General features: G+C 45.8%; 1 protein-coding gene across 1 annotated transcript in view; it reads left to right on the top strand.

The window, feature by feature from the left end:
- Positions 1–24,135, top strand: part of LOC308285136 (glypican-5-like) — a gene marked incomplete at both ends in the record, with an annotated part of 308,188 nt that overhangs the window by 66,316 nt on the left and 217,737 nt on the right. The window contains one exon of the mRNA XM_080725853.1: positions 15,144–15,844. Coding sequence (XP_080581979.1) covers positions 15,144–15,844 — 701 coding nt within the window. The remainder of the gene's footprint in view (positions 1–15,143; positions 15,845–24,135) is intronic.

Genomic DNA, 24,135 nt, shown 5'->3' with positions numbered 1-24,135 from the left:
TGCGGCCTGCCTGTCAAAAAGTCAAACAGCCAGTTACAGATACTACTGCCAAGACCAAGACCCCTGAGTTTCAACACAAGCTTAGATGGTACAATCGTGTTAAAGGCAGAGCTATAATCTATGAAGAGTAGTCTGACATAAGAGTTCTTTTTCTCCAGATGTTTCAAGGCAATGTGTAGTGCGAGAGACGATATCTAATATAGAGGTTGGTTGGTGTTGGTCCGGTCTGGACGGCCGGACAAGCCTGATTCCTCCTCCTCACACTGTCTGGGAAAGGCCAACGCTTCTACTGGTATGAGAACAGTGTCTCCTGCCTCATTATCGCAAAATTACCGTCTCATCTGCCATGTGCGCGCACCCACGTGCACACGCAACACACACATACACACTCACACTCAGGGAACATCTCTGAAAGCGGAGCCCTTCTTTGACGCTAAGCTTAACTGTAATTCACTGTAATTCAATTCATTCTACTTTGACGCGAGCGTTCCTGTAATTTGACAGTCACTTGTCTTCGAGATTGTTGGTGGTGTTTTTGGGGCAATTCAGAGATGATTGCTTTGCACGAAAGGACTACGTTTCCCAGGAGGCTGTGTGGTGGCGGGGTCTGTGTGACAGGGAAATGATAGCCACCCACGAATGTGTTTTGCGCTGTCTGAACGCCACCGTGGTCAGACGAGGAACACCAATCACGCCAAACGCAATCACAATATCGTCACTGTCGGGCAGAAACCTTGTATCTCCAAGTTTCAAATTTGTAAATATTTTCACAAAGTAAAGCCCTGCTTCATCATACAAGGCTGTCGCACAAAAGTAGTGAAAACAGCAGATCTACAAGCACACAACGCCTCGCATCGCGAGGCGTTGTGTGCTTGTAGATCGGCTGTTTTCACTAGTTTAGTCAATTTTTTTAGATGATAAATACAAAACGAACGGTTTTGGACATACAAGGTTTCCACCTGACAACGACAGGTTCAGGTTCAGGTTCAGGTTTATTGTCACACGCATATCCATACAGGTACAGACATACAATGAAATGCTTGTGCCAGGAGCACTCTCAGCCTTATTACACACAAAAACAACAACCCAACAACAAGACAACAACAAGTCACCCAAGACAACCCAAAAACAACAAAAACTTCCTAAAGTCAACGATGATCTCTTTTGTTTTACTGACATTTAGAGAGAGATTGTTATTCTGGCACCATAGGGTTAGCTCTTCAATTTCCCTCCTATAGGCCCTCTCATCATCGTTGGATATTAGTCCTATAACCGTGGTGTCATCCGCAAACTTGAGAATAGAATTATTACCACACCTGGCAACACAATCATAGGTGAACAGACTATACAACAAGGGACTGAGGCAGCAGCCCTGGGGCGCTCCAGTCCTGGTCAATATCTTGGATGAATGCTTGTTCCCTATTCGCACAGATTGCGGCCTGCCTGTCAAAAAGTCAAACAGCCAGTTACAGATACTACTGCCAAGACCAAGACCCCTGAGTTTCAACACAAGCTTAGATGGTACAATCGTGTTAAAGGCAGAGCTATAATCTATGAAGAGTAGTCTGACATAAGAGTTCTTTTTCTCCAGATGTTTCAAGGCAATGTGTAGTGCGAGAGACGATATCTAATATAGAGGTTGGTTGGTGTTGGTCCGGCCTGGACGGACGGACAAGCCTGATTCCTCCTCCTCACACTGTCTGGGAAAGGCCAACGCTTCTACTGGTATGAGAACAGTGTCTCCTGCCTCATTATCGCAAAATTACCGTCTCATCTGCCATGTGCGCGCACCCACGTGCACACGCAACACACACATACACACTCACACTCAGGGAACATCTCTGAAAGCGTAGCCCTTCTTTGACGCTAAGCTTAACTGTAATTCACTGTAATTCAATTCATTCTACTTTGACGCGAGCGTTCCTGTAATTTGACAGTCACTTGTCTTCGAGATTGTTGGTGGTGTTTTTGGGGGGCAATTCAGAGATGATTGCTTCGCACGAAAGGACTACGTTTCCCAGGAGGCCGTGTGGTGGCGGGGTCTGTGTGACAGGGAAATGATAGCCACCCACGAATGTGTTTTGCGCTGTCTGAACACCACCGTGGTCAGACGAGGAACACCAATCACGCCAAACGCAATCACAATATCGTCACTGTCGGGCAGAAACCTTGTATCTCCAAGTTTCAAATTTGTAAATATTTTCACAAAGTAAAGCCCTGCTTCATCATACAAGAATGTCGCACAAAAGTAGTGAAAACAGCAGATCTGTGCTTGTAGATCGGCTGTTTTCAATAGTTTAGTACAGGGGTCTTCAACGTTTTCAGGCCGGGGACCCCCAAACTGATGGGGAGATGGAGCAGGGACCCCCTACCACCTTGTAGGGTGGGGGGGGGGGTCGGGGCTACGACATATTTTTTATTTTAAACATTGTACAAGTTACAGCGAACAGGGTGGGCTGTACCACTACCATTTCTAACATACTACTTATTAACTGAGAACCAGTGTCAATAATATCAACAATCTGTCAATTGCATAGTAATCATGTATATAAGCTATTCAAAATGGATAGAATCATGATTTATTTTTTAACATAAATGTAGGAAAAAAAAGAAAGAAAAAAAAAACATTTTTTGAAACTTTTTTTTTTTTTTTTAAGCAATAATTTCACGGACCCCCTGCAGTACCTCCGCGGACCCCCTAGGGGTCGCGGACCCCCTGTTGAAGACCCCTGGTTTAGTACATTGTTTTAGATGATAAATACAAAACGAACGGTTTTGGACATACAAGGTTTCCACCCGACAACGACGATATCTAATATAAACGACGGTAAGACAGAATTCATTTCCCTGCCGATTCCTCGTGACTCGTATCAGTGCAGCCGCACTTTCAATTTCTCAGAGTTGCACCTTTCCAGTTTTAATTGTTGTACATGTGTCCTGAAACAGAGCAATAACAGCAATAACATGAGGCCATATGAAATGTAGTCCCTGCAACACCCCTACCCACCCACCCACTCCCACCCACCCATGCACCCACTCACCACTTGGACATGCCACGGCTGTCTGGTGCCACGTGTCCTTGCTGAGCCCTGGCAAGACGACTTTGGTGGCCTGGCAGTGGAAACCCCCTCACACACACTCTCTCTCTCACACACACACACACACACTCACTCTCTCTCTCTCTCTCTCTCACACACACACACACACACACACACACTCACTCTCTCTCTCTCTCTCTCTCTCACACACACACACACACACACACACACACACACACACACACACTCACTCTCTCTCTCTCTCTCTCACACACACACACACACACACACACACACACACACACTAGGGATGGGACGATATGAAGATGTCATATCACGACTATTGTGACAAAAGAAATCGCGATTTACGATATTATCGCAATAATCAAAATCCATTATCCTGGGGCAAAATATTTGTAAATAGCAGATCTATTTTTTGGCAAAGAGATTTGTTAGAGAGTGAAAAAAAACTATCAAGTACGAGGTTGTAGAATGTAGATTGTCCATTTTTTGGCAAAGAGATTTGTTAGAGAGTGAAAAAACTGTATCAAGTATGTATATTATAAGTACCTTTTACCAATTATAGAAGGTTTAAGTGGTACTGGATATGCAGCTCGGCAAATAAAAGGTGAATTGATCCCAGTGCATGACGGAGGACGATATCACGATAAATTCAATCTCCACAATATGATTATCGTGAGTGTTTTTTTCCCCGCGATAAACGATAATATTACGTATCGTCCCATCCCTAACACACACACACACACACACACACACACACACACACACACACACACACACACACACACACACACACACACACACACACACACACACGTGTGCGTGCACGCAGTCACACATGCACGCATGCCCCCTCGTTCCCAACAGGGAAGTGGCGAGGCGGATCAGGGGCCACTGGTTTAGTATAAGGGAGGGGTCACCATAGTTGTGGCTTAAATCGTGGAATGGCCCCTGTACGTGTGCTTTATTTTTACCCATTAATTATTGTGGCAGCGCCACCGCAAGTGACACTTCAACTGTAATTGCCCCAGAAAAGCACCGGGTTGCCATGCAGAGTATAAAGTGGAAATAGACCCATATGATTAAAACTCTTGTCGTCTTTGTCAGAGAGAGAGAGAGAGAGAGAGAGAGAGAGAGAGAGAGAGAGAGAGAGAGAGAGAGAGAGAGAGAGAGAGAGAGGCCTTGGTGTGCAGTGCTGGTTGTCAGAGGCTACTGTACAATGTCCCATTACAGAGCTCTGTTTAGACTAGTGCTCCTTTTCAGGCCACGACCCCACAAAATAATCATATTTGAACTGGGGACACCCTCAAAATGATTTGAACTGGAGACCCCCCCCCAAATAATCATATTTGAACATATTTGAACTGAATAAATAAATAAATAAATCATTATGTCTGGCATAGGCTCAAATACTTGTGATTTATGTTGCTGGTTCAAGCTAATGTCAATGTGTTACTATTGCACTGCTTTTGTATCCTTATAGTCGGGTTTTGCTTAACGTTCCCTGGTTTTGCCTAGCAAGCTGCTTGGACAGAATTCAGGAAACGTCTCCGAAAACGGAGCCCTTCTTTGACGCCAAGTTTAACTGTAAATCATTTGTTGCAACAAATGGTTAAATCTACTTTGACGTGAGCGTTCCTGTAAGTCACTTGTCATCGAGATTGTTGATGGTGTTTTTGGAGGGGCAATTCAGAGATGATTGCTTTGCACAAAAGGACTACGTTTCCCAGGAGGCTGTGCGGTGGCGGGGTCTGTGTGACAGGGAAATGATAGCCACCCACTTTGAATTGTGTTTTGCACGTCTGAACGCCAGCGTGGTCAGACGAGGAACACCAATCACGCCAAACGCAATCACGCGACAGCAGTAAAGACTTATCCAGTTATCTTTGGGGTTTTTCTTGTTTTTCCTGTCCTCGGCTTGTTTTCCCGGGCCCTGGAGAAAAACAAAAAGTGCAGAGGGGGAAGAAACCCACAAGGAATGATTGTCCTTGATTTATCATAAGACACCCGAAATGAGATCCGCCTGAGAATAAGCCTATGAATATACGAGGTGATGAGGAGATCGAGAGAGAAAGATCAGGGGCGTCACAAGGGGGGGGAAGTGGGACTGAGTTACTAGGGCCCAAGGTGGAGGGGCCTTAATTATTTTATACTTTATCTATTGAAAAATAGCAGATATACAAGCTCACAGCGCGGCACCGAGTGCCGCGCTGCGAGCTTGTAGATCTGCTATTTTTGAAAAGTGGTGAAAATGTGTGCAAATCTTTGAATATATGTATTTCTTTAAGCGAACTTTTGTTACTCAAATTTTGACTCTGGGAGGTCCCTGGAACTAAATATTTTGAGATGGGGGTCCGTGGCCAAATACATATCATTTTGGGGGTCCTTCACATGAAAAGGTTTGAGCACCACCGACATAGAAACATAATTTTTTTTAAGACTTGCACAAAATGTACACGATTTTTCAAAAACTGTTTTTCAATAGCTAAAGCACAAAATGTGAGTGAATCCTTGTACCCAGGGCCCAGAAATTTGGTGCGACACCCCTGACAAAGAGACAGAGAGAGAGAGAGACATAGAGAGAGAGAGAGAGAGAGAGAGGGAGAGAGGGAGAGATGCGGTCTGCTCTGCAGTTTGTCAGAAGGGAGCGGCATGGAGAGGTGGAGAGGTGGTCTCGTGTCCCAGTGCCGCGTATCCGGAGAGGGAAGTGTTTGAACTAACAGCCATGGAGAGACAGGGAAGCGCTTGGGGGGCCGCAGGGGCCAAATGAATCCAGATGTACGGCCCATGTTCACAAGGTGGGGACCACTCGTACAGTAGTTGTTTTCCCTTCGTTCAGAAGAAAGGGTCGGCCCTTTTTTTTCTCCTTTTTTTCCCTTTTTTTCTCTTAACCCATTTTTCACCCAGTGCCATTGGGCGCTACACTCCCTCTGCCAGTGGGGAGCAACGGACTGACCTCATGCTTCCTTCTATGCATGAGGAGTCCAAGTTGCTTCTTTTCACCTGACGGGGGGAGATTCCCCGGTTGGACGTAGCATGTGGAAGGAACACGTTATTCCAACCAGTTCCTGTCCCCTCCATCAGGTGCCCTGGCTGGCCAGGGGTAGACAGTATATAGAGCATGACCAGGATTATTGCATGTTTTTTGTGAGGGTATACCTACCCTAGGAGACGCGGGGAGAACATGCAAACTCCACACAACTCCACACTCCTTTTTTCGTTTTCCGTGCACTTCACTTTCGCCTCTCTCTCTCTCTCTCTCTCTCTCTCTCTCTCTCTCTCGCTCTCTCTCTCTCCCTCCACCTCTGTCGCTCTCCTGGCAGAGAGAGAAGCCACTATTTCACTCGGCAACTATGTCTTAAAGGTTTAATGGCCTCCCGTCGTAAAAGCCCCCTTTGTAAAATGTACACCCAATGTAGTTCATGACCCTCGCGAGAAGCGTAACAACGATATTATATCATCGTTGTACTCCATAAACACTCTCCTTCTGACCCGATCCCGCGGCTCTTATGGATCGACGCTATGTCATCAGGAGGTTTGCGGCCCCGGGGCGAGACGCTGTTTGCCGCATGTCGTTGCTGTCAGGCAGAAACCTTCCTATATCTCCGTATTTTTACTTTTTGTGTTCTTGGTAGATTAACGGCCTACTTGGTTATTCTGCAGCGTCACACAAAAGCATTGAAAGTAGCAGATCCCACACCCTAGGTGGGGTTGGCAAAAGGGCCTTTCTGTGTTGAGTTTGCATGTTCTCCCTGTGTCTCCTACCTAGGGTATAGGTACCCTCACAAAAACATGCATTTATAATGCCTTTTATAAAAATGGCATTATAAATGCACATTTATAATGCCTCCCTCTTGCCTGCCGGGGCGCCTGATGGAGGGGAAAGGATCTGGTTGGAATAATGTGTTCCTTCCACACGTTACATCCAACCGGGGAAGCTCCCCCCTTTCAGGTGATAAATTGCGGCCTGCTCACTCCTCATGCACTGAAGGAGGCATGAGCTCAGTTCAGGGGCTCTCCCCAGGTTGGCAGAGGGAGAGCAGAGCCCAGGATTACAGCTTAGGCAATTGGCACTGGGTGAAAAATGGGTTACAAAATAGTGGGATAACATTTTTGAAATAAAGTAGCAGCTCCGCAGGCTCGAAAATTCATCAACTTTTCCACCTTCAATCGAGATTTGATTTGCATTGTAATATAAAGCCCTGCCCCCTTTTAATTGTGTGCAGAATGTGTTCATTAGAGACATGAAGACCACCAAACAAACGCACCGACGATGTGAACTGAACTGTCCAAAATACAGAGAGTGTGTGTGTGAGAGAGAGAGAGAGAGAGAGAGAGAGAGAGAGAGAGAGAGAGCATAATATGCCATGGCGACCGGGGAGCGTATAGTGATTTTGTAATAACATCGTGTGTGTGATGCCGTGTAACTCAAGCCTCTGGGCACATTCTGTGGCTGAATGTCCTGTGGTTTTGAGCCTTGTGGCTTGGCGGACAGTCAGACAGACAGACAGACAGACAGACAGACAGACAGACAGACAGACAGACAGACAGACAGACAGACAGACAGACAGACAGACAGACAGACAGACAGACAGACAGACAGACAGACAGACAGGCAGGCAGGAACTCAGGCAATAAGCACACTGGCACGGGGACAGGCCTCACACTGGTACCAAGTCCACACACACAGTGTACTTGGATGTTTGCTCTGCTATGTTCTCTCTCTGAACTTCACCCAAAATGATGAGACTGCGTTCATTTAGCTCTAGTCCTCCAGTGATCTCTGACTGTGTCTGCGTGTCAGTCTGTCAGTCTGTCTGTCTGTCTGTCTGTCTGTCTGTCTGTCTGTCTGTCTGTCTGTCTGTCTGGTTCTTGGCCCAAGTCTCAGATTTGTCACCCATGACCTTAAAATGAATAATCCCTGTTAAGCCATTAATTCTCTCTCTCTCTCTCTCTCTCTCTCTCTCTCTCTCTCTCTCTCTCTCTCTCTCTCTCCTCTGTCTGTCTCCGTCACTAGAAATCATTTTGTGCGTGTATGCGTCCGTGCTTAAATGCGTGTGTGCATGCGTTTGGGAGCTGTGCTGTGGTGTGTGTGTGTGTGTGTGTGTAGACTCACACTTAGATTACGATGATGGTGTTTTTGTGGCGCGTTACAAATGAGCGCTGGCTTCTCTGCCGGCCAGTCGGGGGACTCCCCCGGTGTTACGAGCAGCGCTCGCATTAGTTAGTGCAGCTGTTGAGCAGGACATGACTGTTGTTGTCCCTCTGTCTGTGTGCGTGCGCGTGCACGGGCTGGGAGGAGCTGGACACGCACGCACGCACACACACACACGTGAAAACGTACACGCACAGTTTACACGCAAGGAGTTTAGTGTGGGAAAGAAGCGATGCCTGGTGGTTGAACATAATTGCTTTGTTCTAGCGAGGTGATTATAGAACCCAGAGTCCTGAGCAGTGCCTGATGAATCACATTATTTGGGATCTGTTGGATTCCGTATGCGCGTGTGTGTGTGTGTGTGTGTGTGTGTGTGTGTGTGTGTGTGTGTGTGTGTGTGTGTGTGTGTGTGTGTGTGTGTGTGTGGTGTTGGCACTCTCTCTCTCCTGTCTCGGTTTCCCTACAGTTGCTGCTGTTCCTCCATGTCCTGGCATGCTTTAGGGCTGACATCACACGCCCAGAGGAGTGCACTGTGTCCGGCACACACACACACGCGCACGCACACACACACACGCATACATTCTCACACAAACGCACGCACGCACGCACGCACGCACGCACGCACGCACGCACGCACATACGCATATACATACTCACACAACCTCGGGAGAGATGGGGAATGGAGAGGGAGAAGAGAGTAAAGAGAGAGAGAGTGATGAACAGAAAAAAAAGAGAATGAGGAGAGGGAGAGCGAGAGAGAGAGAGAGAGACACAGAGAGGGGGAGACGGGGAGGAGGGAGAGAGAGAGGGGGGGGGGGGGAGAGGGAGAGAGGGCAGAAGGAGATGACAGGACAGGTCAAGGCTCATGCATCATTTGAACCTGCAGGCTGGATAGGGACTGCAGTACCCATAATCCTTAAAGCAGCAGTGGTTCTCACAACTTTTCATGTAATTGTTTCTACGGACAACCATCTCAGAATCAGTTTACAGTTTAGGCATTTAGCAGACGCTTTTAATCCAAAGCGACTTACAATACGCAGGTAAAACATCACTAGTGTAAATATGTTGTGCCTACTATAGGGACCCCCATGAAGCAAAGATTATTGTTAAAAAATGTAGCTTTTTAGAAACGATATTCAAAGATTTGCACAGACTTGTATATCTGCTATTTCTTTGAACGCTATGTTAACAATATTTGTGTGGGGAGGAATTAATTGGCATAACGACTAAATTGGGGAGAAAAAGGGGGTATAAAAATAATTGGCTATGCCTGGGGGTCCCTGGACCCCACTATGAGAAGCACTGATGTATGGCAGAGGTTTGACCTTGCAGGCTGGATGATGGGGACTATATTACATTACATCGTCGCTGTCGGGCAGAAACCTTGTATCTCCAAGTTGCTTTTTTTTTTTTTTTTTTCGTTAAGTAAAGCCCCGCTTCTTCATACAAGACTGTGGCTCTGAAACTCGTGAAAATAGCAGATCTACAACCGCGAGGCGTTGTGTGCTTGCAGATCGGCTATTTTCACTAGTTTAAATCATTTTAAAATGGTAAAGAAAAAAAGAAAAGAAGAAAAAAGAATTTACCTACATCATCCCACAAGTAAAGGGAAATTCAGTTTTCAGCTTAACCCAGCTGAACCCAGTGCTGCCCACAAGGAGCTTGAGGGAAGGGGAGCAGTGATAGCTGGAGCGGGGAATCGTACTTGCGACCTCTGGGACCTCCGGAGTCCTAGGTATGGACACTAACCACTCAGCTATCACTGCTATAAATGCAAAAGGAACGGTTTTGGACATACAGGGTTTCCACCCGACAACGACGACATACTCCTAAGGGGGGTTAGGTTTTCATTAGTCTCCCAAGACGGATGTGTTGTCTCCCTTCCATGTTTAAATGTTTCCGCGTAACAGTCCGGTCTTCAGAAGCTCCCGAACATGAACAGAAAATAAACAGGATGTCTTGTGGTTTCCCCCCGTGCGTTTCGACCGTCAAGGCGTGTGAATAGCTTCCTACTGGCAACCAAATGAGTCAAGGCCTATAGCTATGCCTACTGTACAGTAGCTGCTGCAATTAGCAGCAATCTTCTTCGTTTCCATTCGGCTGTTCCCTTCTGCCTCCATCTCACCCTGTCCTCTGCCTCCTCTTCTTTCACACCGACTAACTCCATGTCCGCTTTCACAACATCCATAAATCTCCTCTTTGGTCTTCCTCTAGGCCTCCTGCCTGGAAGTTCCAACCTCAGCATCCTTCTACCGATATACTCACTACATGTCCAAACCATCTCAGTCTGGCCTCAGCAATGGAGAATGGAAAAAAAATAAAAAATGATTGAACGCTGTGATTGGTTGAATAAGGGAGATGATCGCACATCCTCTTCAGCTGTCGAGGTGATGGAAAAAATTGTACATTAATAATATAAATGGAATAGACTAGAGCAGTGGCGGAGCAATTCAGAACCGGGCCGGTATGCAAGCCACAATGCTCGGGCCCCGTTACCCGTCTCTCCCCAATTTGGACTGAGACTGACAGTCAGTCGGTGGCTGGCGGCCGGGCCCCCGCGGTTCGCGGGCCGATATGCGGCCGCTTACCCAGCTTAACCGGACGCTCCGTCCCTGGACTAGAGCCACCAAAGTGATTTTCAGCTCCACTTGTTTATCGACATTTCGATAAAAGAAGAAAGTGATAGCCTATTGGTCATTAAAAACATATTGGAAATGTGATGATAGATGATATGATAAAGAAATACTAAACAAAAACTGAAAAAGTTGACATATGGACAGTTTTCTATTAATAAATAATACTCAGACATAATGTTTATCGGTCAAACAGAGTATAGACTAGTTAGTAGATTGCTTCATCACTGTCTGCTTGAACTGCTATATCAGGACGGGTCACAGTGACCAGTTACTGGACACTTGTTTACTTTGTACTGGTCACTAAAGGTCTCTCATTGAAGGGAAGGAGACAGGACATAACAGGACATGGTAGGACAGCAACATGGATGCTGAAGCAGGATGAATGATTAAAACACTTTGTTATTGGTAGGTAAGAATAGACTGGATAGGGAAAGAAAGAGCATATATTAGCAGCCTGAAACTGAATGAAGCCGCTGACAAAAAAAAAAAGACTTCTGTTTTTTAAGTATACAGTTATATACTCAAGTAAAATGTCATAATCATTAAAGCTCTAGTCGTGGGTGGTGAAAGAATCAATTTCACTGGGCGGCAGTGGCTCAGGAGGTAGAGAAAGGACATGCAGCTAGGCCGTCTGGGAATGGGAAGGTCCCATCATGCAGCTCCATCCCTGGCCCCACCAGGCGGTATGGGAAGGTCCCATGATGCAGCTCCATCCCTGGCCCCACCAGGCGGTAAGGGAAGGTCCCATCATGCAGCTCCATCCCTGGCCCCACCAGGCGGTATGGGAAGGTCCCATCATGTAGCTCCATCCCTGGCCCCACCAGGCGGTATGGGAAGGTCCCATCATGCAGCTCCATCCCTGGCCCCACCAGGCGGTATGGGAAGGTCCCATGATGCAGCTCCATCCCTGGCCCCACCAGGCGTTATGGGAAGGTCCCATCATGCAGCTCCATCCCTGGCCCCACCAGGCGGTATGGGAAGGTCCCATGATGCAGCTCCATCCCTGGCCCCACCAGGCGGTATGGGAAGGTCCCATGATGCAGCTCCATCCCTGGCCCCACCAGGCGGTATGGGAAGGTCCCATGATGCAGCTCCATTCCCATGGCTCCCCCAGGTTTCCTGTTGAGGATTTCCCTGAGACACACAAGCACTAATTGCTGCCTGTGTGGGAGCAGAGTTGTAATAGGATGCAGTGTGCACCTCAGCACTCTCATTACCACCTCCACCTACTCTCTCCGCTCTTTGTCTCTGCCTCTGTCAACTTGTCTCCTTGCCACCCCCCACCTGCCTCTTTATCTCTGTCTGTCTGTCTGTCTGTCTGTCTGTCTGTCTGTCTGTCTGTCTGTCTGTCTGTCTGTCTGACTGTCTCCTGGTAACAGGACAGCACTTCTTTGCACTGACATCACATTATCTCTTTTATGGCCCCTTATGCGTCTTGGCTGGGATTGGAAATCATAAGTGATGATCACGTTGGCTGGGGGGCTATACTACAGTATATGTGTGCATGTCTGAGTGTTTGCGTGTACGTACAGTATGTGTATGTCCGTGCGCACGCTCTCGTGTGTGGGTGTGCGTGCGCGCGTGTGTGTGCGTGCGTGCGTGTGTGTGTGTAGAATGGCATGTTGCGTGCCAGACGGCAGCCTATATAGAATGTGTTCTATATTGGTCGCGACAGTGAATGCACAGTCAGACTGACTGCACTGGAGCTCATGTCAACTTCCTGTTTTAGTCAAGAGCTCGCACACACACACACACACACACACACACACACACACACACACACACACACACACACACACACACACACACACACACACACACACACACACACACACCTCTGTCTATCTGACTGTCTAGTAGGCAGCCAGTGGTAATCTCTCCTTAAAGACACTCCTAAGAGGGAAGATGACTTCATTTAGAGACATCTCTCCAAACCAAGGCCTATAGGCTATTAGTGGTATGGCCTGAAAAGTTTGGGAACCCGTGGCCTAGGAAATAGTATAGCCAAGCGTAGGCCATACTGTACTACATACAGTAGGTTCCTCAAGCCTAGGCCGTACCAGTAGTGTTGATTTTAAACAGAAATGTTTTATTACGTTTTATTCATTTAGTCTTTTGAATAAAATGTAATTTAGTTTTAATCACATTTTAGTCACCTGAACAGTTTTAGTTTTAGTCTAGTTTTAGTCGACTAAATATAAGTTGATTTTGACGACAAAAATGTTTGTTGTCGGGCCTTGATGTCCTCGTAATGGCTGATTTTACACTTGGTTGCATGCTGAACATCTACAAGCTGTTGTAGATGTTTTAGTTCTACTGGATCTCTTCTCCACTAGTCCCTCCCTGACATTTTTGTCTAGTTTTTATTTGTTGATGAAATTGTCGATATATTTAGTCTTAGTTTTAGTCATCATAGCTGTCGTCAAAATCAACACTAGAGACTCGTGGCAGTTTCACCACCACAGCGATTTCTACGACACTCATTTTGACGGCAGTGGAAAAAAAAAGGCATGCAACGGCTACGCTGCCGAGTGCCTCCCAAGCAGCATAATCGATAGGGTGGGAACTAGGGCATTCACCAAATATTCGAATATTCGAATATAAAAGTCACTATTCAACGTTGTTCACCGATGTCGAATATTTGCTTTTTTTTGTTTTTTTGTTTTCTCTTTAAAAAATATATAGTTTATAAAGCTTGGCTAGATAGGAAGTCATAAGAATGAGTTGTCAAATTTGTTAATGCTCTATACCAGGGGTTCTCAAACCTTTTTAGGCAGAGACCCCCAAAATAAACATATTTGAACTGGGGACCCCCACCCTGACAAGCACTTGGAATTGTAGGTATTACATTTAATGTGACTCGGTTCCGCAGATAAATGTCACTATTCGTGAATGCCCTAGTGGGAACCCGTCATGATCCACTTCAAAAACGTAAATTTTTGTTTGATGTGGAGGTGGTCATTCGCTAGGTGCAGTCCTGCAGGACTGCGGTGGTGAAACCGAAGACTCTGGTATTCCAGTATTGGTATTCCCCCTGCTCATTCTAGGAGGGCTTGGATTCCCCATCCAGGACAGTGTTGGCAGACACACAGGATTTCTTTATTTTTTTAAGGACATCTACATCATAGGTCTTGAATTCTTAGACCAGGGGTGTCCAAAGTGCGGGCAGGGGGCCAAATGCGGCCCGAGGACAGATTTTATGCGGACCGCGGCTTCGTTCCCGAATCGTATTATAAACGGCCCACCAGCGCCGTCAAACGAGAATATGTTCCCAGAGTATAACTTGTCCGGATTCCTTGTTCCCAGGCTATTTTATTGTATTTTTTACCTTGCACGTCTGGTTACATTTGATAATGTGAAATAAGACTTCGAGTTATTTGTGTTTTGATATTAAATATTGATGATGATAGTTAAATAAAATAGTTAAAATTTGATGCATATGTTTGTGACTTTGTTATGGTCCGAAGGTACACAATGTCAGGAGATATAGTCGGCCCTTGGGTGTCTTAATATTTTCTAATTTGGCCCCCCCTTGAAAAAGGTTTGGACACCCCCGTCTTAGACCCATGAGGCGATAGTTCTCAGATTTGGGCCCGGGGGGGTTCCAGAAATGGGTCCCCTCTAAATTAGTCAACACTTATGTTGCAATGATTTTTTCTCTTCAATGTCTCGCGTTGCCATGGTTACCATAGACTTCCATGTAATTGTGCAAGTGTGTAAAAAGTGCACGCCCATGCCTAGATGATGCACCACGTGTGTAGATGCTGTTCACAGCTTTCAAACAAAAAAATCCGCTTGGAAATCCGTTCAGGCATTCATGATTTATCAGCCATTATGTTTTCTTCAGATGTAAACAAACATGGCTGCCATGTTTGAAAGAATGGGTTGGTATGGGGGTTAAACATGCAATTTCGCGATCGCGATCATGCCTAACACATTTCTGGAGGTCCAAAAAATATTTTTGAAAAAAAAAAAATTGATTTTTTTTTTTTTTTTTTTTTTCAAAAACGGCCCAAACTCGGGAAACTCGGGGTTGGCACAGCACTAGTACCAATACAAACTCGGGAAACTCGGGGTTGGCACCATATGTGTTAATACTGCATCACAATCATTTGAACTCCCTTATTATTTTAAACATTGGCTATTCAAAAAAATAGCAGATAAGCTCAGTGGGATAAAAATGTAAAGAGATGACTTTAGAAAACTACACCTAAAACTGGAGTATGAATGAGCCTGACCCAGATCAGACAGCATAATTTACTCTCTCTCTCTCTCTCTCTCTCTCCCTCACAGACACGTTCCAGTATCTCCTCTCCTTCTCCCAGGGACACCTGAGCTCGCTGCTGGAGGCCTCCTACGCCCCTCTGTCTCGCCGTGCCCTCCCCCACGTCAACCGCCTCTTCTCCTCGCTGTCACAGCACCTGCGCGGTGCCAACGTCTCGGTGGAGGCGGCCGTGCACCGCTTCTTCGACGACCTCTTCCCGCTGGCGTACACGCGCCTCATCAACCCGGGCGGTGAGGGCGTGGCGGGGGGCGACACGGGCGACTGCCTGCGCATGACGCGGCAGGACGTCAACCCCTTCGGGCAGCACCCGGCCGCCATGGCCCGCGAGCTGAGCGGCGCGCTGGGCGCGGGCCGGCAGCTGGGCCTGGCGCTGGAGAGCGGCCTGGACGCCGTCAACGCCACGGAGCACGCGGCGCTGAGCCGCGAGTGCGTGCGCGGCCTGACCAAGATGGCGTACTGCTCGCACTGCCGCGGGCTGACGCTGATCAAGCCGTGCGTGGGCTACTGCCTCAACGTGCTGCGCGGCTGCCTGGCCAGCGTGGCGGAGCTGGACCAGCCGTGGCGGCGCTACGCGGGCCTCCTGGAGCGGCTGGCGCACGCCGTGGCGGGACCGCACCACAGCCTGGAGCTGGCCCTGCTGGGCGTCAGGGGGCACGTCAACGAGGCACTGCTCTACGCCACGCTGCACGGACCGCTCATCACCGCCACGGTGAGTCGTTGGGGCCATGCATGGGGCCATGCATTGATTGATTGATTGATTGATTGATTGATTGATTGATTGATTGCAAACGTTGTGGGAGGTTTGAATAGGAACAGGTACAGTTTCATGACAGCACAGTTCACTGGTACAGGGTAGGGCATTCACCAAATATTCAAATATTCGAATATTCAAATATCAAAGTCACTATTCGACGTTGTTCACCAACGTCGAATATACGCTTATTTTTATTTTTTTATTGTTTTCTCTTTAAAAAAAAATATAGTTTATAAAGCTTGGCTAGATAGGAAGTCATACGAATGAGTTGTCAATGCCCCTGGTGGATGAATTTGTTAATGCTCTTTACCAGGGGTTCTCAAACCTATTTAGGCCGTGACCCCCAAAATAAACATATTTGAACTGGGGACCCCCACCCTGACAAGCATTTGGAATTGTAGGTAGTACATTTAATGTGACTCGGTTCCACAGATAAATATTGTGAAAATGTAGATCGGCTATTTTCACAATGTTTGCCTCTTGCTTACTTAATATTTGACAGTTTGGCCTGTCCTGTCGAATATTCGACTATTCGAATACTTTGAGGTTGAATCATTCGAAAACTAAAAATCACTATTCGTGAATGCCCTAGTACAAGGTCAATACTCGTTTAACATTGAATGACAGATAGATAGAAGATATCATTAAAAAAAGAAAAAGTTGTAAAACCCAAAATAAATGGTATTTACAATAGGAAGGTCAGGGGGAGTTAAGGATAGGCATTGTTTTCCTTTAGCAGTTCCGAGTAGCAGCCGCCTGTCTCTAACTGACTGGTGGCCCCGGGGACCTTCACATAGGCCTAATATGATATATTATTGATTTCAGCTGTTACAATTCCAAACATGTGTGTGTGTGTGTGCGTGGCCGTGTGTGTGTGATAGTAACATAGTAACACATGGATAAAGCCACTCTAAGGAGACCACCACCGCTCAAAAAGTTAAAATACAGAGATTGCCCGACAGTACTGTATATGCAATGTGGCCCTCTGAAGTGAGTGTGGAAATACAGTGGCCCTCTTCATTATCAAAGCTGCCCAACCCCTGGTTTATGCACTACTTCAGGGGTCTTCAACAGGGGGTCCGGGACCCCGAGGAGGTCCTCATGAGTTATGACAAGGGCGTTGCCAAATGTTTGTGTGATGGGAGTTTTCCCATTAACCACTTGAACCCTAGCCTTTATTGACAGGACAGTAGACTGACAGGAAATGGGGGGAGAGATGGGAAGTGACACGTAGCAAAGGTCATAGGGATCAGGATTCGCACCTGTGACGCGCTGTCAGGCATCAGAGCCTAAGTGGTATGCGCCTGGACCACTAGGCCAGCGGGCGCCCCAAGTTTACAAATTATTGACGGTTCAAATGGTTAAATGTCTGAAAATACACATGAATTCAACATACAGCAACCCCACTGATGATGGTGCTGTCAAACTAGTCTATGAAGATCTATGGAAGCTATGAAAAAGATTAATCTGTGACACAATTTTGTACAATATGTAGTGGGGGGGGGGGGGGGTCCCTGCTTCATCTCTTTCTCTCAGATAAGGGGTCCTTGACCTGAAAAACGTTGAAGATCCCAGTACTACTATATGACGGGCCGGGCACTCAGGAAGTCAGTCTGATGCAAGATAACAACCCCCACTTTGTTTGACTTGTTTGGTTTGCGTGTAATTTAACGTGAGACTTTCTGATGATATATGGTGGAAAATTGTTGTTTTCCGTATTCTGCGTTTGACGCGTTGTTTTTTTCCCCACCGCTTTGATTTGGTTTTTGTTTACTTTTACAAACGGATCTGGTATTTGAAAAAAAAAAAAAAAAAAAGAAAAGAAAAGCACAACCCAGTGGAATTACATTACTTCAAAGATGAAAGGGGATAAAATAAACAAATAAATAAAAAGTTAATTCCCATCCCTCTCTGAGAAATAAAGTGCCGACTGAGCAGAGCTGACTTGTCTTGCAGTAGCAGCGTTTCCCTGAACCATGCAGATGGAATGACACTTGTAGTGTTTAAAACATGTAACATTAAAACATGTAAACTTTTAGTTTTTAAAACCAGGAATGCATTATTACGCATCATTACTTTAACCATTATTTTATGCTTTAAAGTGATCCCTGACTAATACGACAAATATGCCTTAATACATTATAATTGTCCTCTATAACTACAATGTAAAATTAAAAACACCTTCAGTATTTTATTTCTTCTAGAAATAGCTAATCTTTCACTCAACAGGGGAAATGCCCGTCGCAAGTTGATGATGTCATAAATGTCATGTGTGATCTATCCCTATGGAATTTATGGCATGCATGCAGGGCCGGACTTACCATTGGGCTAGGGTGGGCACGAGCCCAGGGGCCTCAGGGGAGGGGGGCCTCAAAAAGAAAAAAAAAAATTTTTTTTTCTTTTTTTTTTTTTCAAAAAAAAATTTTTGGACCCCAAAAAATGTAGTAGGCATGATCGCAATCGCGAAATTCCATGTTTAACCCCCATACCAACAAACATGGCAGCCATGTTTGTTTACATTTCAAGAAAACATAATGGCTGCTACCTCATGAATGCCTGAACGGATTTCCATTCGGATTTTTTTGTTTGAAAGCTGTGAACAGTGTGGACACACGTGGTGCATGATCTAGGCATGGGCGTGCATGATCCGTGCACTATGAATTACATGGAAGTCTATGGAGAGGGAGGCGTTGTGGAACTTGGAAGCCATTTTGAAAAGACCCTGAATGAGTACATTTAATGATGACATTTTAAAGTATTGCAATCCAAATAAAGTGATATTTGTGTTTAGTTACAGTACATTTTGTTTTATTATTGAGAGCTTCTGCTCTGCTGGCCGCACTGCATGTAGCTGCTCTGAAAGCTTAGTGCAGTCTAAAGCCCGCCCACTCTATGTATCCGGTACTTTCCACACACATAGGCTACACACATGCACGCAAACTCCAATTCTGTATCCGCTTTAGACCCTTCTAATGAGCCAATGAGGATACACAGTCAGATTATGCACGCGCCGGTCCGAAGGTGAGGTCACGGTGTGGTCAGGTGGACCGGAGGTGAAATTTTTGCGCGCGCACGAGGGCCTCTTTATTTCCCCTTGCCCAGGGGCCTCATGTCATATAAATCCGGGCCTGCATGCATGTGCAAATAAAAACAAACTTAATACTTCATATGGTTAAAATGAGCATCAACTCAATATTTCAAATGTGTTTTTTGCACATGCATGCCATAAATTCCATAGGGATAGATCACACATGACATTTATGACATCATCAACTTGCGACATGCATTTCCCCTATTGAGTGAAAGATTAGCTATTTCTTGAAGAAATAAAATATTGAAGGTGTTTTTAATTTTACATTGTAGTTATAGAGGACAATTATAATGTATTAAGGCATATTTGTCGTATTAGTCAGGGATCACTTTAATGGCCATTAATTTATTAGTGAATGAATTTTCCCCATTGACTTGAATGGAGAAAATTCCTAATGGTAAGACGTAATTCATTAATGTGGTTGCCCCTGCAGGGCAACCATCCATCCATTGTTCCATCTTTCTTTTTTCTAAGATTTGTTTTTGAGGTTTTATCTACTTGGTAAAAGTACACAAGCATTGTACTAACTATAAGTGCTCAGTATGCAGAATGTCCCATTTCAAGTTTTCAAATGTACAAACATCTTTTGATGTGTGAATGTGATCATGGGTTACATGACATAAGATATGCTGCATTCAAGTTCATAGTACATTCATGGTCTGGAGAGGGCACCTTTTACAGACGGACAAAAGGGTAGGAGCTCAAGCCCCTTTTGATGTCTATGTGTGCACGTGCCTGGTCTCTGGTATGACTGGGCCAGGGATTTAACTCAGCGGGGACACTCTGACCACAAGGTCACTGAACGTAGCCAGGGGCGTCACACCAAATTCTGGGCCCTGGGGTACAAGGATTCACTGTGGGCCCCCCATGTTAACTATTGAAAAATAGCAGATATACAAGCTCACAGCACGGCACCGAGCTTGTGATCTGCTATTTTTGAAAAACCGTGAAAATGTGTGCCAAGAAACCTATGTTTTCACGTCAGTGATGCTCAAACTTTTTCATGTGAAGGACCCCCCATCTCAAAATATTGAGTTCCAGGGACCCCCCAGAAGCAAAATTGGAGTTGCAAATGTTCACTTAAAAAAATACATATATTCAAAGATTTGCGCACATTTTCACGACTTTTCAAAAATAGCAGATCTACAAGCTTGCAGCGCGGCACTCGGTGCCGCGCTGTGAGCTTGTATATCTGCTATTTTTCAATAGCTAAAGTTACTAGGGCCCCTCCACCTTGGGCCCTGGTAACTCAGTCCCACTTTCCTACCCCTTGTGACGCCCCTGCACGTAGCTGAGGTGCATCCTCCAAGGGATTCAGTTTTTTGTTTCTTTTTTGTTTCTTTTGCATTTCATTCAGCTCATTGAAATTCCACCTCAGTTTGATTTTGTGGGCAAAAACATGGCGCGATGCAATCGTGTTCTATGAATAAACAAGTCAAAATATAATCAGATGAAATGTGAAATGTTTTCTGCAAGGTATTTGTGGTTGACGTGTTGTTTTGTTTTTTCCACCACTTTGATGGCAAAATCAAAGAATCAAAAAATCGAATGAAAACAAAATGCAAGGCTTCATGTTTACTTTCACAAACAGAGAAATCCCAGCGGGATATCTTACTTCAAAGATAAAAGTCAAAGATAAAAAAACAAGTTGCGGACTGAGCCGAGCAGATTTTCAGCAGAAAGCAGTCCCTCATCCCGGATGCCGGATGGTTACTCACTCACTTAACTGTACAAGGCCTTGCTTTAGAGTTGCCATTTGGAAACATAATTGTGTCGCTGTTGACTCTAATGATAATGGCAGTGCCCTTGTAGTGTTTAAAACGGTCATTGTACCTTCATTACACGGTGCAAGCAGCGATGTGTCTTTCGGTAATAGACGGAGAGATGCATGCTTGTCCTTGGATGGCTGCCAGACTGTGCTTGAACTGCATATCGTTGCTGTCAGGCAGAAACCTCCTAATGTCCTTTGTGTTTTTTTTTTTTTCATAAATGAACGCCCTATGTGATCATAGATCCGATGGGGCCACGGTAACACAGTGGGTAGCGCTGTCGCCTCAGAAAGTCCTGGGTTTGATTCCCGCTGCAGGACGCTGGGGGCGTGCTCTCTCCTATACGCGTCATCAGTGCCCATACCCTAGGTGGGGTTGGGGCATTCACCAAATTTTCGAATTTTCGAATATTCGAATATCAAAGTCACTATTCAACGTTGTTCACCGAAGTCGAATATTCACTTATTTTAATTTTTTTATTGTTTTCGTCGAATAATTCGAATACTAAAAATCACTATTCGTGAATGTCCTAGGTGGGGTTGGTGAAAGGGCCTTTCTGTGTGGAGTTTGCATGTTCTCCCCGTGTCTCCTAGTGTAGATACCCTCACAAACACATGCAGTAATCCTGGTCTCTATAATGCCTCCCCCTGGCTAGCCGGGGCGCCTGATGGAGGTGAAAGGAACTGGTTGGAATAACGTGTTCCTTCCACCTGCCATGTCCAACCGGGGAAGCTCCCCCCTGTCAGGTGATAAGAAGCAGCCTGCTCACTCCTCATGCATTGAAGGAAGCATGAGCTCAGTTCGGGGCTCTCCCCAGGTTGGCAGAGGGAGAGTAGCGCCCAGGATTACAGCTTAGGCAATTGGCACTGGGTGAAAATGGGTTACAAAATCACGGGATAAAAATTATAGATACAACAACAAAAAAAGTAATAGATCTGCACATCCGAAACGAGTTTTGAACTTGTAGATCTGCTGCTTTTTGCATTTGAATCCTGAAAAGTAACACTTTTGGACATATGAGGTTTCCACCCGAGAGAGGCGATGAGACAGTTGATTTTTGGAGGGATTTTCAGTCCGTAAAAGCTCTCACTAAGAGTTACGACTGTGTCACTTGATATAAAGAAAATCCATTTAGAGTTGGTAATAGCCTTTTTAACTCTCCCATAACAAATACATGATCTGTGACCCCCTCCCTTCCCCTCCAACCCCTCCCACTCAAAATTGAGTTTAGGTTTTGCCCGGAAAAACAGGATGCAATGTGATCTTTTGTATGAAAAAAAGTTCTCAGACGGAACGCGACGTCCTGTGTATACGGTGGAAATCAAATGGGGGATGGCGTCCGTGCTAATCTACGTGGGTGTGAGCCCAGCGTGAGTCATAACACCAAGGAGCACTAGGTGATTAGCGTCGATTTGTCTGGACAGCATCACCGAGACAAAAATGACTGAATTCCCTCTAGGTAGGAACCTCAGCCAAGCCTCCCCTGTGTGTGTGTGTGTGTGTGTGTGTGTGTGTGTGTGTGTGTGTGTGTGTGTGTGTGTGTGTGTGTGTGTGTGTGTGTGTGTGTGTGTGTGTGTGTGTGTGTGTGTGTGTGTGTGTGTGTGTGTGCGCGCGTGCGTGTGGTGTGTGTGCGTACTGTACGTGTGTGTGTCTTTCCCTCTGACTCTGTTTCTCACTCTCTTTCAGTGGCGTCAGTTCAGAAAAAGCTAAGGTATGGCACACATGACTGGTGTCTTGCATGCGCGCCTTCGCGCGCATGCAAGACACCAGTCATGTTGCCATACCTTAGCAACAGGCATGATACATTTATTTTTAAGAAGTACATTTTATTTTTTCCCCCTGTTTCTACTGTTTCTTGGGCTGGATATGGCAGCATGGAACGGTTGTTCAAGTGCAGCTACAACTTGGCATGTTAGTAAACGTGCCACAATACCTTGTTAAAGTGACCATTTTGTTAAATTTTGCATTTGTAGTTATTTTACTGTAATTTATCAACATAATAACCAGCACAGATAGACAAAGAGACATTAGTGGATTTAGTTTTAAAAGTAACTTTTATTTCCTCCCCTGGACCCAGGGTATGGCAGCTGCATACCCCTGCCATACCCAATTGACGCCCCTGCTCTCTTTCACTCCCCCCGTCCGAAATGACATGCCTCTCTGCACTTGGTGGAGAGATGGTGCGTGTCTCGTCATTGCCGCTGAAACGAGGCCCATTAAGTGCTCTTCCCCTGCGCCTATCCCCTCCCCCGGGTACAAAGTTGGAGAGGCCTTATAAAGGCTGAAATGCCACGGTCCTGCTGGCTTTACAAGTCCCCTTCACTGGGTTTGCTGCTGGTGGAAACATCCCGGGCTCATTCCTCCCGTCTAGGTCTCTCACTCTCACTCTCTCTGTCTCATAGGTGTCTAGTACCTCTGCCTTCCTCTGCCTCTCTCCGTCTCATTGGCTGCCTATGGCGGGGGGAATGGTATGCTCTTGCCTGTGTGTGAATGGCTCGTGACGAAGGGGCTGCGAGTCTCGCTTGGCCAATAGCCCCCTGCACGAACGATATGAACTTCCTGAATGAGGGGGACCCGGTGCGATGGCTGCGATCTTCATAGCACTCTGGAGCAAGCAGCGGGTTCCTTAACCCATTAAGGCCTAGAATTATTTAATGCTTTAACTATTGAAAAATAGCAGATAAAAACCGCAAGCTTGTAGATCTATTGGGTAACATTTGTAACTCAAATATTTGCTTCTGGGAGGGTCCCTGGAACAACATATTTTGAGATGGGGGTCCGCGGCCAAATGCATGTAATTTTGGGGGTCCTTGACATTAAAAAGTTTGAGAACCACTGATTTAGAGGAAGGATTTGGAAGTCGGCTCAAAGATCGGGTCAAAGATATTCAAAGACTTGCACACATTTTCATGATTTTTCAAAAATAGCAGTTTGAGAACAGCTGATTTTTAGAGGAAGGGTTTGGAAGTCGGGTCAAAGATCGGGTCAAGGATTGCACACATTTTCACGATTTTTCAAAAATAGCAGGTCTACAAGCTCGCAGCGCGGCACTCAGTGCCGCGCTGTGAGCTTGTATATCTGCTATTTTTAAAGTTAAAGCATAAAATAATGGTTAAAGTGTTTCAAATTTAACACAACGTGGGGCACGTCCCGGACTTAAAGGCCTAATACCGAGGAGAGGCCCACAGCTGTTGCTCAGATACTTTCCATAGACACTGCGTGAGATGGAAGAATACGACGCAACAATCTTTAGGTCTAGAGAAAAATGTCTTGGATATGCAGAAAAACAATATCTCTGGAGAAATTCAGTACGGTATTTTTTATTTTTTGGTTTAGTCTCGATATGATGGAATATGGATAGCTATTCCCGACACCATGCGGTCTGG

This window comes from Nannobrachium achirus (genome assembly GCF_963921795.1).
Source record: "Nannobrachium achirus genome assembly, chromosome: 5".
In the NCBI taxonomy this organism is placed as follows: Eukaryota; Metazoa; Chordata; class Actinopteri; order Myctophiformes; family Myctophidae; genus Nannobrachium; species Nannobrachium achirus.
This window is presented reverse-complemented; position numbering and strand designations above follow the sequence as displayed.